This window comes from Lycorma delicatula, chromosome 13 (genome assembly GCF_047948215.1).
Source record: "Lycorma delicatula isolate Av1 chromosome 13, ASM4794821v1, whole genome shotgun sequence".
In the NCBI taxonomy this organism is placed as follows: domain Eukaryota; kingdom Metazoa; phylum Arthropoda; class Insecta; order Hemiptera; family Fulgoridae; genus Lycorma; species Lycorma delicatula.
The window spans coordinates 22,478,847-22,494,064 of NC_134467.1; the positions used below are offsets into that span (position 1 = coordinate 22,478,847).

At 30.0% G+C, this 15,218-nt stretch overlaps 1 protein-coding gene across 1 annotated transcript in view; it reads right to left on the minus strand.

Annotated features, from left to right (window-relative positions):
* LOC142334036 (uncharacterized) overlaps window positions 1-15,218 on the minus strand; it is a 160,535-nt gene that overhangs the window by 69,233 nt on the left and 76,084 nt on the right. The window contains exons 9-13 of the mRNA XM_075381701.1: window positions 14,443-14,574; window positions 12,679-12,907; window positions 8,841-8,946; window positions 6,719-6,890; window positions 4,482-4,583 (exon numbers count right to left, since the gene is read on the minus strand). Of these exons, the coding sequence (XP_075237816.1) occupies window positions 4,482-4,583; window positions 6,719-6,890; window positions 8,841-8,946; window positions 12,679-12,907; window positions 14,443-14,574 (741 nt within the window). The remainder of the gene's footprint in view (window positions 1-4,481; window positions 4,584-6,718; window positions 6,891-8,840; window positions 8,947-12,678; window positions 12,908-14,442; window positions 14,575-15,218) is intronic.

Genomic DNA, 15,218 nt, shown 5'->3' on the forward strand with positions numbered 1-15,218 from the left:
TGTCGGTCAAATTAGGTAGCACCAAAGTTTTCTAACCTCACAATGTAAATACTAATGGATACAGAGGAGTAACAATAATGTGTAAAACAATATTATATGATTTTAACATTTGATAAACTTAAAAACTAAAGTTTTGTATGCAGTGTTAATAATAAATTAACTGTTTATGTATGTAACAAGTAGTCACCAATATAATTTCTTTTAATTTAATAATAATAGTTTTACACACATTATAATGAATTGTTAAGAGTAAAAACAGGTTGTCAAAATCAGTACATATAATCAGTATGTGTAAAATTTGTTGTTAAATATGTGCTAGCCAAAAATAAATTGGATAGCACATATTTAACAAATTTTTATACATATTTTCACTTTTTTCCAAACCTAACAAAGTTTTTCAACTCACCATAGTATCTATGTTTTATTACAGTTTGTACGTAATTGTAAACTATAATTTTTACTATAGGATTTATACTATAGAATAAATAATACAAAAGAAATATCTAGTGAGAAAGAAAAAAAAACTCTTATAAATACAGAATGTAAGATGGGCAGAGTAAGGAGAAAAAACACTTCAGTTGATTTGGACATATAAAGAGAATGAGGAGAGAGAAAGAACAAGGAAAATATAAAGTTAAGGTGGATGTTACGAATAAGGGTGCAGAAGTGAAAAATAACTATGGAGGACGGATAAAACAAGATGGCATATGGAAAAAAAATTTCTCACCTGATCTGACCAAATTATTGATACAAAGTAATGATTCTAATAAAAAATTTGTTGATTAGTGTTTATAAGTATAGTAACAAAAATGAACAATATATCAATAATAAAAAAATATTGATGCACGTAGATATATATATAATATACATAAAGAATTATTAGCTGATCTGAACAATATTTTGATGATACAATTTTAAGTAGGACTTCTGGTTTGTTGGAATACATGAACAAATTTAAAAAAAAGATATTCCACTACTGTTAGAGTTTCTATGTAGATCCATGGGCTCATCGCTTTCTTTTGTGCACTGTTTTGTTATACATATTAGATATTTTGTTTTTATTAGTGTTTTCACTCTTAAATGGTGTCAAAAGAATTTGTAGTTATTAACGAACATGGATGTAAGCATCCATCTACACTTATATAAAACAGATTTTGTTAGTGAAAAAACTAATATATTAAAATAAGTGTGTATAAATACAATATGTTTAATATAAGTATACATTATCAAATATCTTTCATTAAAACTCTCTATATAAAATCAAAAGAGATCAAATTAGCAACTAGGGTTAAATTTCCTTTTTGGAAATATAACATTTCACAAACAATTCAACCCATAATTGGACAAGAGGTTAATATTATTGTCAATCCGAACAAGATAAATCATTTTGCTGAACAAAAATTAAAATCCAATTAAAGATATATATTTTTTCTTTCTTTTTTCGTTTAATCTCCGGAACCACTGTATGGTATTCAGAGGATGAAATGTATGAATGTAAATGTCCCTGGATCAACCATTCCTGACAGGTGTGGTTAATTGAAATCCAAGCATCAAAGAACACCAGTATCCACAATCTAGTATTCAAATCCACCTTTACTACAATTTGAACATTAGAACTCTACTTCAAAATCAGCTGAGAGTTCTAAGGTATAAATTATTAAAGATACCTATTAATTAGAATTTAATTGACTCTACATCCTGTCATTACAGAAGTAAATTTATAAATGGGATTCTATTAATGGTACTGTTTCAGGAATGGTTAGCCTGAGACTGGATGAGACCAAAACTTAACAGTCTTCTGTCAAATAAAACTAATTAAAAATAATATAAAATAAAACTGAATAATAAATCTTTATATTACAACTGTTTAAAAAAGTTTGAAATTAATAAAAAAAGTTATTAATTTAACAGGACCACTTTGAAAACTATAGATAAAATTTTGTTACAATTAGCAATAAATTAATCCAATTTTTTTAAATAGAAAAACATTTTGCTAACATTATATCAAGTTGGGATAGGATACTTAAAATATATATAGTTAGAATAAAATTAACAAATATTAACTTGATTCATTCTTCAAGTATAAATGAAACATTTATTATTAAACTTTTATTTCTAAACAAATAAAGTTGTTATGTTGTCCAGAAAGTAAGAATCATTTATGCATTGCATGCCCCGCGCAGTTTCACTCACAACAACGGATGAAGACCAGCTGGTCTCAGTAGTTGTTCTACTAGTGCTGTATGAAATTTTGTAACTGTACTGTGACATGGAGTGATTTTGCGTATTATGTTTATATGTGGATAAAAAAATTGAAAATCCTGCCGACCGTGTGGTATGATCGGTCATACAATTATTTGAATGCACAAGGTGTTTTGTCCTTTGGAAATTCATTGTTAAATTACTGCCATATACGGTAACAGTGTAATGAATGAAGGTTAATATAAGTAACTGGTTTAGTGTTTATTTACAGTAGGAAGAACATCTATTGCTTGTTCATAACAAGAATATTCAGCTGTCATTATTGAACAGCTGAATGAGCAGATCGACAGATGTGTTAAAGAGAACTGGTGTTTCAGTGATAAGTGTTAAAGAGAACTGGTGTTTCAGTGATAAATTTCCTGTATGTTCAAGGCCTCTGTTACATTTCTTTCTTTCTTTTTCCTGTTAAGCCTCCGGTAATTACCGTTCAGATAATACTTCAGAGGATGAATGAGGATGATATGTATGAGTGTAAATGAAGTGTAGTCTTGTACATTCTCAGTTCGACCATTCCTGAGATGTGTGGTTAATTGAAACCCAACCACCAAAGAACACCGATATCCACGATCGTGTATTCAAATCCGTGTAAAAATAACTGGCTTTACTAGGACTTGAACGCTGGAACTGTCGAGACTTCCAAATCAGCTGATTTGGGAAGACGCGTTCACCACTAGACCAACCCGGTGGGTAAGGTCTCTGTTACATGAGAATGAAAATGTTCATCTAAATTATTATAAAATTTATGCCTGATGAATCCCAAGAATGTTGACAGACAATCGTAAAAAAAAAAACTCATGTCTCCCATTCTATTATTCCTGGGAAGGTACCAAAGAGATAACAATGAAATGCTGGATCACTTACTTCTAGCGATGAAACATGTGTTTTCTCATTATACACCAAAGTGTAAACGTCAATAGCTTTAGTGGAATCATTTTTGATTGCCTACAAAGTCAAAAAGATCAGACAAACAGTTGCGAAGTGCAAAATGATCACCACAATTTTTTGGAACCCCACAGAATCTTACCTTGTGTGTTTATACTTTGAAGAGAGGCAATTAATGCTGACTTATTCAGAAATTTTTATGCAACTTTGTCAGACAATTTAAAACCACTAGTGTGGTATTTTACTCAAGGAGTGTGTTTGCTTCACAACAATGCATATCCACATTCTACAAAAAGACTTGTGAACTTCTCAGAAGTTATGGATGGGATGTTTTTTGATCATTCCCATACAGTTCAGATCTTGCTCCAAACGATTTCTACCGGTTTACAAAAGTTTCTTGGCAGGAACCACTATGAAAGTGACAACAAGACAGCTGTTCTTGAGTGACTTACTGGACTAACAGCAGTCTTCTTTCAGGTTGCATATAAAAACAATGAACAATTTGACAAATGGTTGAACTTAAAGAGGTGATTGTATGGAAAAATAGCTTAAAAAGTGTAGTTTATGATATGTAAATTAAGTTAAAGTTAAATAAGTTATAAGTTAAGTTATAATAAATTTATTATAAAGAAAAACATTTCACGATGTATATACTAAATTGAGTTTGTAACCTGTTATTTTGATGTTGGATTCTCAATTTCTTTAAAAAGAAGAAAAGGATTCGTCATGGTAAAATAAGAAAATTAATCGGGTTTATTTATCTTTAAAAACAGGAAATTTTCACACAAGTCAGATTTTGGTAACTGTATGCATCACTAGTTTCATAAAGTACTCCTGTCAACTTGATAATAAGTAACGAGGTAATTCATTTATTCATAAATTTTCAAAGTGATCTCATCAACTTCAAATATATTTTTAAAAAAATTACAGAAAAAGTATTAAATTAAAAAAAAGTCCAGAATCGAGAGAAAAATTTTAAATTAAAGGAAAAACTGGAGAAAGAAATCAGTGTATTACATAATGAAAACTGACGTATATAATTTATAAATGCCTGTACAATTTTATGGCAGTGTTACCATATTTGGCAATAATATAGATAATTATAAATATAAACACATACACACACATATATAATAAAATTAATTTATATTTCTAAGATGTACAAACAAGCAAATAAATCTCAAATAATACTGTAACAAAAAAAATAAAATAAAACCTTTATGACAAAAAGTAAAACGGAAGAAAAAACAAATAAAATATACTAATAAAAAAATCATTGTTTTTATCTTTTAAATATAAAAGTTTATTAGATAAACAAACAAAAAGAAAGAGAATTATGTTTGTCGCCTGTATGTCCTATAAAGGAGTGCTAGGAACGCTAGAAACCGGAATCCAATCGTTAATAATATCAAGCAGACGTAATCATTGATATAATCAGACTGAAAAAAAAAACAAAATAAATAAATGTAAAATTAATATGACATTTTCTGTGTAAAGAAAATAACTTTAACTGCTCTTTTTGTTTTATATTATAAAGCCTAGAATGGATTAGGAAGATTGCGGAGAGTAATATTTTACAGGATGCAATACCTCTGAAGATTTCTATGTCCATAGGATGGATCCAGTGAATGTTTGGAAAAAAAGATGAACCAACAAAAACATTAATTACTCTTTCCTGTCACTGGTTATTTATTCTTTTAAACTTTGATCGGCTCTCCCACCCACAAAGTATTTTTTTTTTTGGCAACTTGTACTATTGGAAGACAAAAAAAATATGCAATAAATAAAAAGATGACTTTTTTCGATTTTTGGGGAAGAGTCTTCTCTTCCCCAATTATGGGGAGAATTTTTTTTTAAAATGGTAAGATAAGCAAGTATCCATGTGCTTAATATAAAGTGGGGGTCATGTTTGCATCATTTTGAAAAATTGACCCTCAAATCCTCCCCATCCCCTGGAAATGACCCCAAAAATTTTACCAACTGCATGTACATAAATTTGTGTCAAATTTCATCAAAATCAGTTTACTCAGTCAAACATTATTAAGCTTTAAACACACTAAAACATATGTACAAAGTATGTACCCTTATAGTGGGGGTAAACAATAATATTAACTCCCGCTTTTTTGTTTTTTCGGATTTGTGGGTCATGAAATGTCGAGAAATGTGAAAAAACCCAAATCCAACCTTTTTTACTGATTACAAAATTTTCCTTCTTGTATCATAGCTCTAGAGATATTGGCCAGGAAAGTAAAACCCAATAAATATAATCTTTGAAGAAAGAAATTTCATAAATTTTCAAAGTGATCTCATCAACATCAAATATATTTTAAAAAAATTACAGAAAAAGTAATCATATATTAAATCTTGGAGGGCTGCATCAAACCAGTCAAATGACTGAAGACAAAAAAAAAACAGAAAAAGTATTGAATTAAAAAAGTAGTCCAGCATCTAGAGAAAAATTTAAAATTAAAGGAAAAAAAGGAGACAGAAATCAGTGTATTACATAATGAAAACTGACGTATATAATTTATAAATGCCTATACAATTTTATGGCAGTGTTACCATACTTGGCAATAAAAAATAAAACTTATAAAATTTTTTCTTAAAAAAAGAAAAGAAAAATTTAAGTGATAAGAAAAGGATGATCTATCTTAAAAGTCAAGATACCTATGATCTAGAGATACCTACGATCAAAAGTCAAGATGCATATAATAGAAAGATAAAACAAAATTACCTCTTTTGTTCTTATTGTTAATTTTTTTTTTAATTTGTAAAAAAAGAATATAACCGCAGAATAAAATAAACGAAAAGGATGATGCAATTTGTTTCAAAAACTGATAGTTTTATTATTGATAAAGACTTAAATCTGAGTGCATACACTTCCTGTGCTAACAGTAAATATTAGTAGTGTTAATAAGACATTTTCTAAGCGATAAGAAAAAAATTATATAAGTTGGTGGGGGAAGGTTAGGAAAGCCTGGCTTTATTTGATAAAACACTTTAACCATTACATTTATTTAGGCAGCCACAGTATAAGAAGAAGGCTTCCTGAGTCCATCCACAGCTAAATAATTGCCTAGCAGTAACATTTATACTATTAATAAGGATCAGAAGTAGGGAAGAATGGATCAAGGATAAATTAAAGGAGTGGTTGGTGAAAGGATGATCAATCACAACACAGTAAGGTTATTTTATTGTCTTTCCTGGCATGAATTAGTGTAAGTTGTAAAAGTTAAATAATAATTCGTAAATTCTGAGGTAGCAATAGATAAACTGATGCTGTGAAAAACCGAACTTTACTGCTGGGTGGGGATAAAATGCAAAGAATCTCATCATCAGATATAACCTCTAAGATATCTATTTCATAAGCCTAGACAACCAAAACAGGGAATTTTCATCTAAATTTTAAACATTTATAACTCAGGTCAACAACATCATTCCCTGAGTAATATTTCACTCTGCTAAAATTTCACTACATAATGAAATTTCAATTCAATCCTTTTGTAATATAAAATATATCTGCCTATTCAGTAATCTTACTTTAAATAATCTTTAAAACTAATATATCACATACCTCATGGAAATTGAAAGTTTCCAGAATAATATGACCATCTCTTGGACAAGTTGAATTAAGACGTGAACATGTTATATTACCGACACTGGCCCATTGATTTATTAATAATGCTTCATTACCATACTTAAACCATGAAAGATTACTCAACCATTTAAAATATGGTGGTACCGATCTATAACAGATAAAAATCATTAGCAAAGACAAAAAAACATATATGCAGTAATATAAAAACGTGTAGTCTTGAACACACTCAGGCCTACCATTCCTGATACGTGTGGTTAATTGAACCCCAGCCACCAAAAGGACACTGGTATCCATAATTAAGTATTCAAATCTGAATAAAAGCAACTATCTATTATGATTTGTACCTAAGAAATCTCAACTTTGTAATCAGCTGATTTACAATAACAAATTTTACCACTAGACCAACTGGTGGTATATATATATTTATTTATTTAACTCTACCAGACACAGTTCAAATAAAAGATAAGAACAATCGTCTATCTGTAGTGCTTTCACAGTTTTTAATACATCATCAGCAGACCAATTTTTCCAAATTAAAATTTTTTGAAAGTAATTATTCATTTAGGGAAATGTTTTTGAAAAAGTTTTTTGTGACAGCTTTTAACATTTTTTTTTTAAATTCAATTTTCATTTTCACTAAAAATATGGACAAGACTTAAAAAAAATTTCCTCTACAAACACAACATATTTATAAGAAACACCAGGATGAGAAATCTGTATTGTAATAGAAATATGAAAAACAATGCAGAGAAATTACATAAAATGCTATCATCCATTAAATAAAATTTTCTACAATGCAGAACTAATACAAGGTATGTATTAAATAGTATGACTGTGTTTCTACTTCTTAGAGAAAGCTGTGAGAACTGATTGTGAGCTTTTTGACAGAGTACTTAGATGTGTCTGAATCTGCTTAACATCAACATTCTCAACCATTCAGTTGATTGTGAGTCATTATTTAGTTCAGTTGGTGGTGGAATAATGCTAGGATTGGTATAGTGGTGAACGCGTCTACCCAAATCAGCTGATTTGGAAGTCGAGATTTCCAACGTTCAAATCCTAGTAAAGTCAGTTATTTTTACACGGATTTGAATACTAGATTGTGGATACTGGTGTTCTTTGATGGTTGGGTTTCAATTAACCACACATCTCACGAATGGTCGAACTGAGACTGTACAAGACAACACTTCATTTACACTCAAACATTTCATCCTCTAAAGTATTATCTGATCGGTAATTACCAGAGGCTAAACAGGAAAAAGGAAAAGAATAATGCTAAGTTTAAAAGCTGATCGAGGTGCAAATTTGAAATTTTTAGTAAAATCGAATAAAATATCAATGGAATAATTAAAATTCTTACCGAGGTTTATGGGGAGGTTGCAAGTGAGTGACACAATGATTCAGTGAAGAACATTAGAAAGTGGAACGTGATAACAACCTGGATGATCTTCCACTTCAAGAACCAAAGAAAATGTACAAAAAATTAGCTAGGTTGTTTGAGAAGACTGCAAACTATGTGTTTTAAATGACAGCCAAAGCCATGAACACAGACGAAGATAATGTGTAGAAAAAATTGTGATGAAAATCTCAACATGTTAAGTGAATCCTGAGATGGTCCTTAATGTTCTTAAATCAGATAAAAAAGAAAGCTGTAAGGAAATTTGCAGATATGCAGCAGCAGCAGCTTAATATTGATCTCAACTTTTAAAAAAAATCATTACTGGTGGATCTTTCTTAAATCCTGAGATCAAACAACAGTCATCATCAGTTATGAAAAAGCTTGTTAAAGTAATGGTCATTCAATTTTTTGATATCTATGTCATAGTCTTGGAAGAATGGGTTCCAGAAGGCACAACAGTGAACTGGCATTATTGAGCTGAAAAAATAAGAAAACATTATTGAAATATGGAAAAATGATTTCATTTATCATCAATGCAGTGTGCCTATTCACACAGATTTTTTATAAAGCAGTTTTTGGTCGACAAACACAAGACTGCACTGGAATATCATCCACATTTACCAGATTTATTAAAATGACGTGAAATTTTTTAAAAGAAATAATAAAATATATATATATATATATATAATAAATAATTACCCAGCATTAAGAAAAAATCCTCCAAACAGTAAAAATGGTATCACAACAGGTGGACCAATCGATAAAGCAACTGAAACACTTGAGCTCACACAAGATACTAAATAACCTAAAAAAAAAAAGAAAAAATAATAAAAATGCTACAAGACCTATTTAATAAAAGCATATAATAAATGAAGTAATTGTACAAATTTAAAAAAAATTGCAGGGTATTATATTACTCTTTTATTGTTAAACTTTTTTTTTTATAAACTAAATGTTATTGTTTGTATTACAGAGACAGAATTAAAACCTTTATTAAATTTTATTTAAAACGCTTTGATTTTAATTTTATTTTTTACATAATTTTTTGGATTTTACTTGGAAGATTTTAATAAGTTTACCAAAATATAAAGTAATAAATAAATTTTTGTTAATATAACAGACATTTAAGAAAACATTTTTTCCCATGCTATTAATTTCTATTTCCAACATAAAATATAAAAAGAGGTAAAAAAGAAACAAGAGTATGTTTCGTAAAAATAAAAATAAAAAAATCTGATTTTGTCAAATTAATAAATTAACAGATATATTAAAAACTTTAACAGAAACATAAGGATATTGTTCTTGAATTCGGAAATGGCTATGAAATAAGAGGATTCTCGCACTGATTGATTCAACTTGTAAAGGAAAGTACAAAAGCAAGGGCACTGCTTATCACTAACGTTGTTTAATATCTACAAAGAAGATGTGGTAAAAAATGGTGTAGAAGATGAATGGATCAGTACAGAAATTTGGATAATAAGTTGTATAGGATAACAGGTTTTAAATCACTGAGCTTGATTGAACAGAGGATGGTGGGTCGGCTGCTTTTTCACACAGAAGGTCTTGTCATGGTCTAGGTCTAGGTCTTGTCATGATATAATTACTACCAAGGACTAGCAAAGAAATTGTTTGTGCGAAAACCTAAAAAGAATGTGTGTAATAACAGTTGAGCATTTAAGCAAAGAGTGCTTCATGAGCATACATTGATTTCTGACAAAAGTTTGGCAATGTTCTGTTCTGTGATCTGGTATGAGACAATGAACACTGAATTCAATTCGAACACAGGACAAGTTGTTGTTACACAATGATAAAAGTATAAGCTAATTTTCTTTTTAAATAGTATAAGTAAATAAATAAGCCTTGTATAAAGTTTATTATTAATTTTGTAGTAGCAATACTAACTTCTTAATTTTGTATAGATTTTCATTAGAAATTGTACATTAAATAGTAGAATCAGAATTGTGATATGTAATTTATGTGATATGTAATTTACTTATTTTGTGAATAATAAGAACCTAAACTGTAAATACAAGTGTAATGAATTGTACGAGGATTATTTTTTTTCAAGGTCTGATCGGTTGCGAAATAAAAACCCGCGCAACAATCAGATGAACCTTTGCGCATGTGTTGCGCAGCATCTTTAGTATTGCCTTCAATCATGCCGCGTCACTTAGTTTAGTTCTGAACACACAGCTAGCATGTAAACATGTCTACAACAATAGCATCTCCTGCCAAGTGTGAAGTGCGTGCGGTAATTCTATTTCTTCAGGCTGAGGGGTGTAATGCAGCTGAAATTAATCGACGAATAAGTAATGTGTACGGTGAAGCTTCAATGAGTGACAGCAAAGTGTGAGAATGGTGCAGGAACTTTAAAGCAGGACATTCAGATGTTCATGATGCAGGCGGTCAGGGAAGGAAGTGAGTGTCAACTGATGATCTCGTTGAGCGAATGGATGAGGAAATTCAAGAAAATCGTCGGTTCACAATTTCTGTATCGAGTGATTTGTTTCAGGGCAATTCAGAATAAGCAGAGAGGAATGTTGTCATCAGGCATTATCTTTCTCCATGCTCTTCCGCACAATGCTCACACACTGCAGCTGTAACAAAGAAGCTCCTGCAGCGTTTTTGTTGGGAAGTGTTTGATCACCCACCATACAGCCTGGAACTTGGTTCAATCCGATTTTCACCTCTTTGTTCACATGAAACGCTGACTAGGAGGACAACATTTTGGCACAGACATCGAGCTGCAGACCAGCGTAGAAACACGGCTGAAAGCACAGGCGGCGGCTCCGTTCTATGACGAGGGTATTGGAAAGTTGGTACCACGCTATGACAAATGTCTAAATCGAAGTGGCGACTATGTAAGTACTTGTTACAAATAAAAAATTTTTTTTTTCACTGTGGTTTTAATTTCATGACCGATCAGACCTTGAACAAAAAAACATAATCCTCGTAAATTCTAATGACTAATTTTTCAATATCCTTAGTCAGGCCAATAACATACAGTTTTCATGTTCAAGATCAACATACATCACTAACCCTATGAAAACTTAAATTATTATTTTTTATGACCGCATAGGATCACTTTAGTCAGTCCATTATCCAAATCTCTTCGATGAGACTGTTTAGGCCTTGCAGTCCTCCCAGTACTTTTTCATACGTTCCAATCTTTGTGCCCTTTATAGTGTTGAAAATGTTCATGTTAAGAGTTTTTTCATGTGAGTGTTTTTGTTCTTGATTTTCTTGTTTAATTGTATTTTATCTGAGGTGAATTCAGGTGTAAAGCCTATTTCCTTTTTTTCAGAGCCTCTCTTATTTCTCTGATCCGCCTGCATCCTGTTTTGGTGTTTTTCGAGTCGAGATTGTACGTACTATGCTAGCAGTTTCAGAAGTCTTGAATCTTGCATCCTATTATGTCCAAAGAATTCTAGTCTCTTCTTACGCAAGGTATCTGTGATGGGTTCTAACTTTCTGTACACGACTTTGTTGAACACAATTCACTGCTGCCAATCTTACTGGTACTTTCACTGATGCAAGTTCTTCCAATTCTTCTTTTGATTTTCTGGAATCTGTTTGTCTGTCTTTGAGTGTTCGTTCATCATGGAAGAGTGTTTCTGCTATATAAGTGGCTTCTGATTTTGTAATTGTGTTTTAGTGTCTTAATTTTGTGTTTAGTGATAGGCATTTTTTATTGTAAGTGTACCAGGCTAATTTTTGAGCTTTAGCTAGTTTGTTACTTCTTATTTGAATCGAGGTTTTTTCGTTTGCTATTATTTCTCTGAAGTATTTAAATTGGGTTACTATTTTTATTTTTATTACCATTTATGTTTACTTCTTTCAATCGCACTGGTTTTTGGGGCATAATTTCTGTCTTTTTGAATGATACTTTGAGGCCAATTTTGAAGTTCTAATAATTGTGATTTAGCTTCGTCAATGATGTTTGCTAGCAGTATGAAGTCATTGGCGAAACCAACACAGTTTGTTTTCATTTTTCAGCCTATTTTTACTTTTGGGGTGGATTTTTTGAGCCAACCCTCATTACCAATTTCTAGAGTGCACGTGAATAATATAACAGTGTTACCCACTGCCTTTGTGCAGTCCTCTTTTGATCTCAAACGGTTCCGAGAGCTCGCCTCTGAATTTTACCTTTGACTTAATCTTTGAGAGGGGCAGTTTTATCATGATTAATTTGGTATGCAGTCTGAGGTATCTTAGAATTTTTAGTAAGGTTTCTGTGTGGATGCAGTCATATGCTTTCTCTAAATCTAGAAATGTTATCAACACATTTCTGAAAACTTAAATATAAACAACATAAATAAAGATCTTTCAAAACCCAGTTTGAACACCACTGCCACAGCTATTAATGCTGCAACACTCAGTGCTCTTGTAGTTAATCTCTGAACTTAGCAAGAAAACTACCTCAAAGATAGTGTTTTATAATTTTACCAGTTTAAAAAGTGTATTATAGTACACTTTTAAAAAGTTTATAATTGTTAAATATAACTTAAATTAAGAAAAAAAAATCAATACAGTTTACCAAAAGAAGTGGCAACAGTGCTGACGAGTGTTATAATAATCGCTGCTTGTATAAATTTTAAAGGGTCAGGATTTAAGTTAATCATATAGTACATAACGACAGTAAATAGTAGAGGTATAGCAAGAAATATAGGAACTTCTGCTAATGTTTTACACAAAAAATAAACGTCTGTTCGATACATCCCATTAAAATGTTCTCTCATAAATATTGGTAATTCTGAACAGAATACCTGCAAATAATAAACAAATAAAATTATTAAAAAATTTAATATATATATATGTATATAATGAAGGTTCCACCTTCATTCACTCAAATAAATATATATTAAAAAAATGGTTGACATGTGCTAGCAAAATACATTAATTTAAAAGACTTTGATCTTCTCTAAAGCACTAAATGCGTTTTTTTTTTACATTAATAATATTACCACTGAAAGTTTGTGTAAATTTTCTTTTTTTTTTAAATTTCATGATTAATTTACTAGATGAACCTAAAATTATTACAAAGGAATATGGTACAGAAATTTTATTATGGTATAGTATAGTAATTTAAATATGGTAGATACGGAAAATCTCAAATCTGACTAGGATTTGAACCCAACACTTCTAGATAAAAGGTTTTCCATTATTCACCTGTGTTTATGCCGACACTTATAAAGTTATCACCATAACTTGAAACACATTATGTCACTCTTCAAAACATTTCCAGAATGCAGATTCTGGTAAGTTTATTTCATCCAAGAAAAATGTCATAATAGAGCCACAGAAAATGAATACAATAACTGTGGGAATATTTTTAACCAGAAATTCCTGAACATACAATGACATATTAGTATTTATCATGATATAATTTCCATGAATTATTCTTCCATAAATTAAACTTTTTTCCCAAATACAGTAAAACAAACATAAAATTTTCAAATAATTATCAGTGAGCTACATACCAAATGACAAAACTCATGGAACGCATTACAATGAAAAGAAGATTTGATTGATTATGTAATGTCTAAGACACTAAATGGCAAACTAGAAAAATGAGGTATTTGGCTTATTATAAATGTAGAAGATCAGAGAAATTGGTTTTAGCCCAGGATTACCTGGAAACTAGTCACAAAATAAGTTTTTTTTTAAAAAAAGTCTTCAAAAATGTACATAATAATATAATAGTTATTATGTAGCTGGAAACTTACATTATCAATAGTGAAATAAAACTTAATTATTGAATAACATGGTTCTTGGTATACTTATTATGCTTAACAGTCCATATTTTATTTTAATAAGCTGTTTGAATTTTTAATTTATTAATTTGTGAAAGTTTTCAGATATAATTTTTTTTTTTTTTTTTTTGTTAGAGATGTGATGGAGAATCAGCGGAAGGTTTTAATTGCCAACCCACCAAGCCACCACTACTACAAACTGTTTCTCCTCCACACCAAACATTACCAATCTATTTCTCAATGGTTACATATAAATTCTTTAATTTTTCATATTTTATTCCGTCTTTGAGTCAGATGTTTATTTATGGGAGAGTTCTTCACGGGGATACTTCTGTGTATTTTTCATTATACACTGTCCAAGTGTCCTTGATGAAAATACTCACAATATTGCTAAAGTAAAATTATTTTTGACAATGAATTACCATTGATTTCATTTTAATTTTAAATTAAAATGAATTAAATTTTATTGTAAAGAGCAATTTGGTAATTTGGTACAACATGAACGATCACAAAACTAGTTCAGATATTATTAAGTTTCTTATACTCACACTAATAACAGAAAATATATTTTGAAATGTCATATTACTTATACAAATAAAAAGTGCTCCGTTAATATTAATAACACCATCTTGATCATACTCTTGTCCAAAATAAATAACACCAATCATCAAAGCCACCATCTATAAATAAATTTAAAAAATTAAATGATAATAAATATAGATAAAATTAATTACAAAAGTCATTCAATAATTTAAGAGACAAATGGCAACAGCAGAAAAATTATTTAGTAGCTGATGTTCAAATTGGCACTTCTGACATAAAAATATCAGGTGTTCAAAAAGAATTTTCATTATTATAACTTCTTTTGGTTGTTTCAAGATGTTGGCTTTGCTTGAAACATATAATTTGTTGAGATATATATGCAGGTGATTCCAAACTGCATGGCAATATCTCAGGAGATTATTCTATAGCCAAATAAAAAAAAAAAGTTCATATAAACATAAGTCAGGAAATGATTTGTTAGAGAGTTTCGTCTAGTGAAACATTTAGTCCTACTTTCTACTTCCTCTGTGAAATTAATCCATACTAAAATTCTTGGGATACAAATCAAGGGTAAATTTGATGCTTTTTTAAGGTTTCTGATCTAAGAAATTGAATAAAGGCTAAACCTATATCTCACTTAGGTTTTAACAAAAACAAAGTAAAACACAAAAACATTTTGTAGGAAAATACACTTTTTTTCAGGTTTGGAATAAAATAACTTAATTTACCAATAAACAAATAAAAATTCCAAGTTAACTTTGAATGGAATTTAATTCTGAGA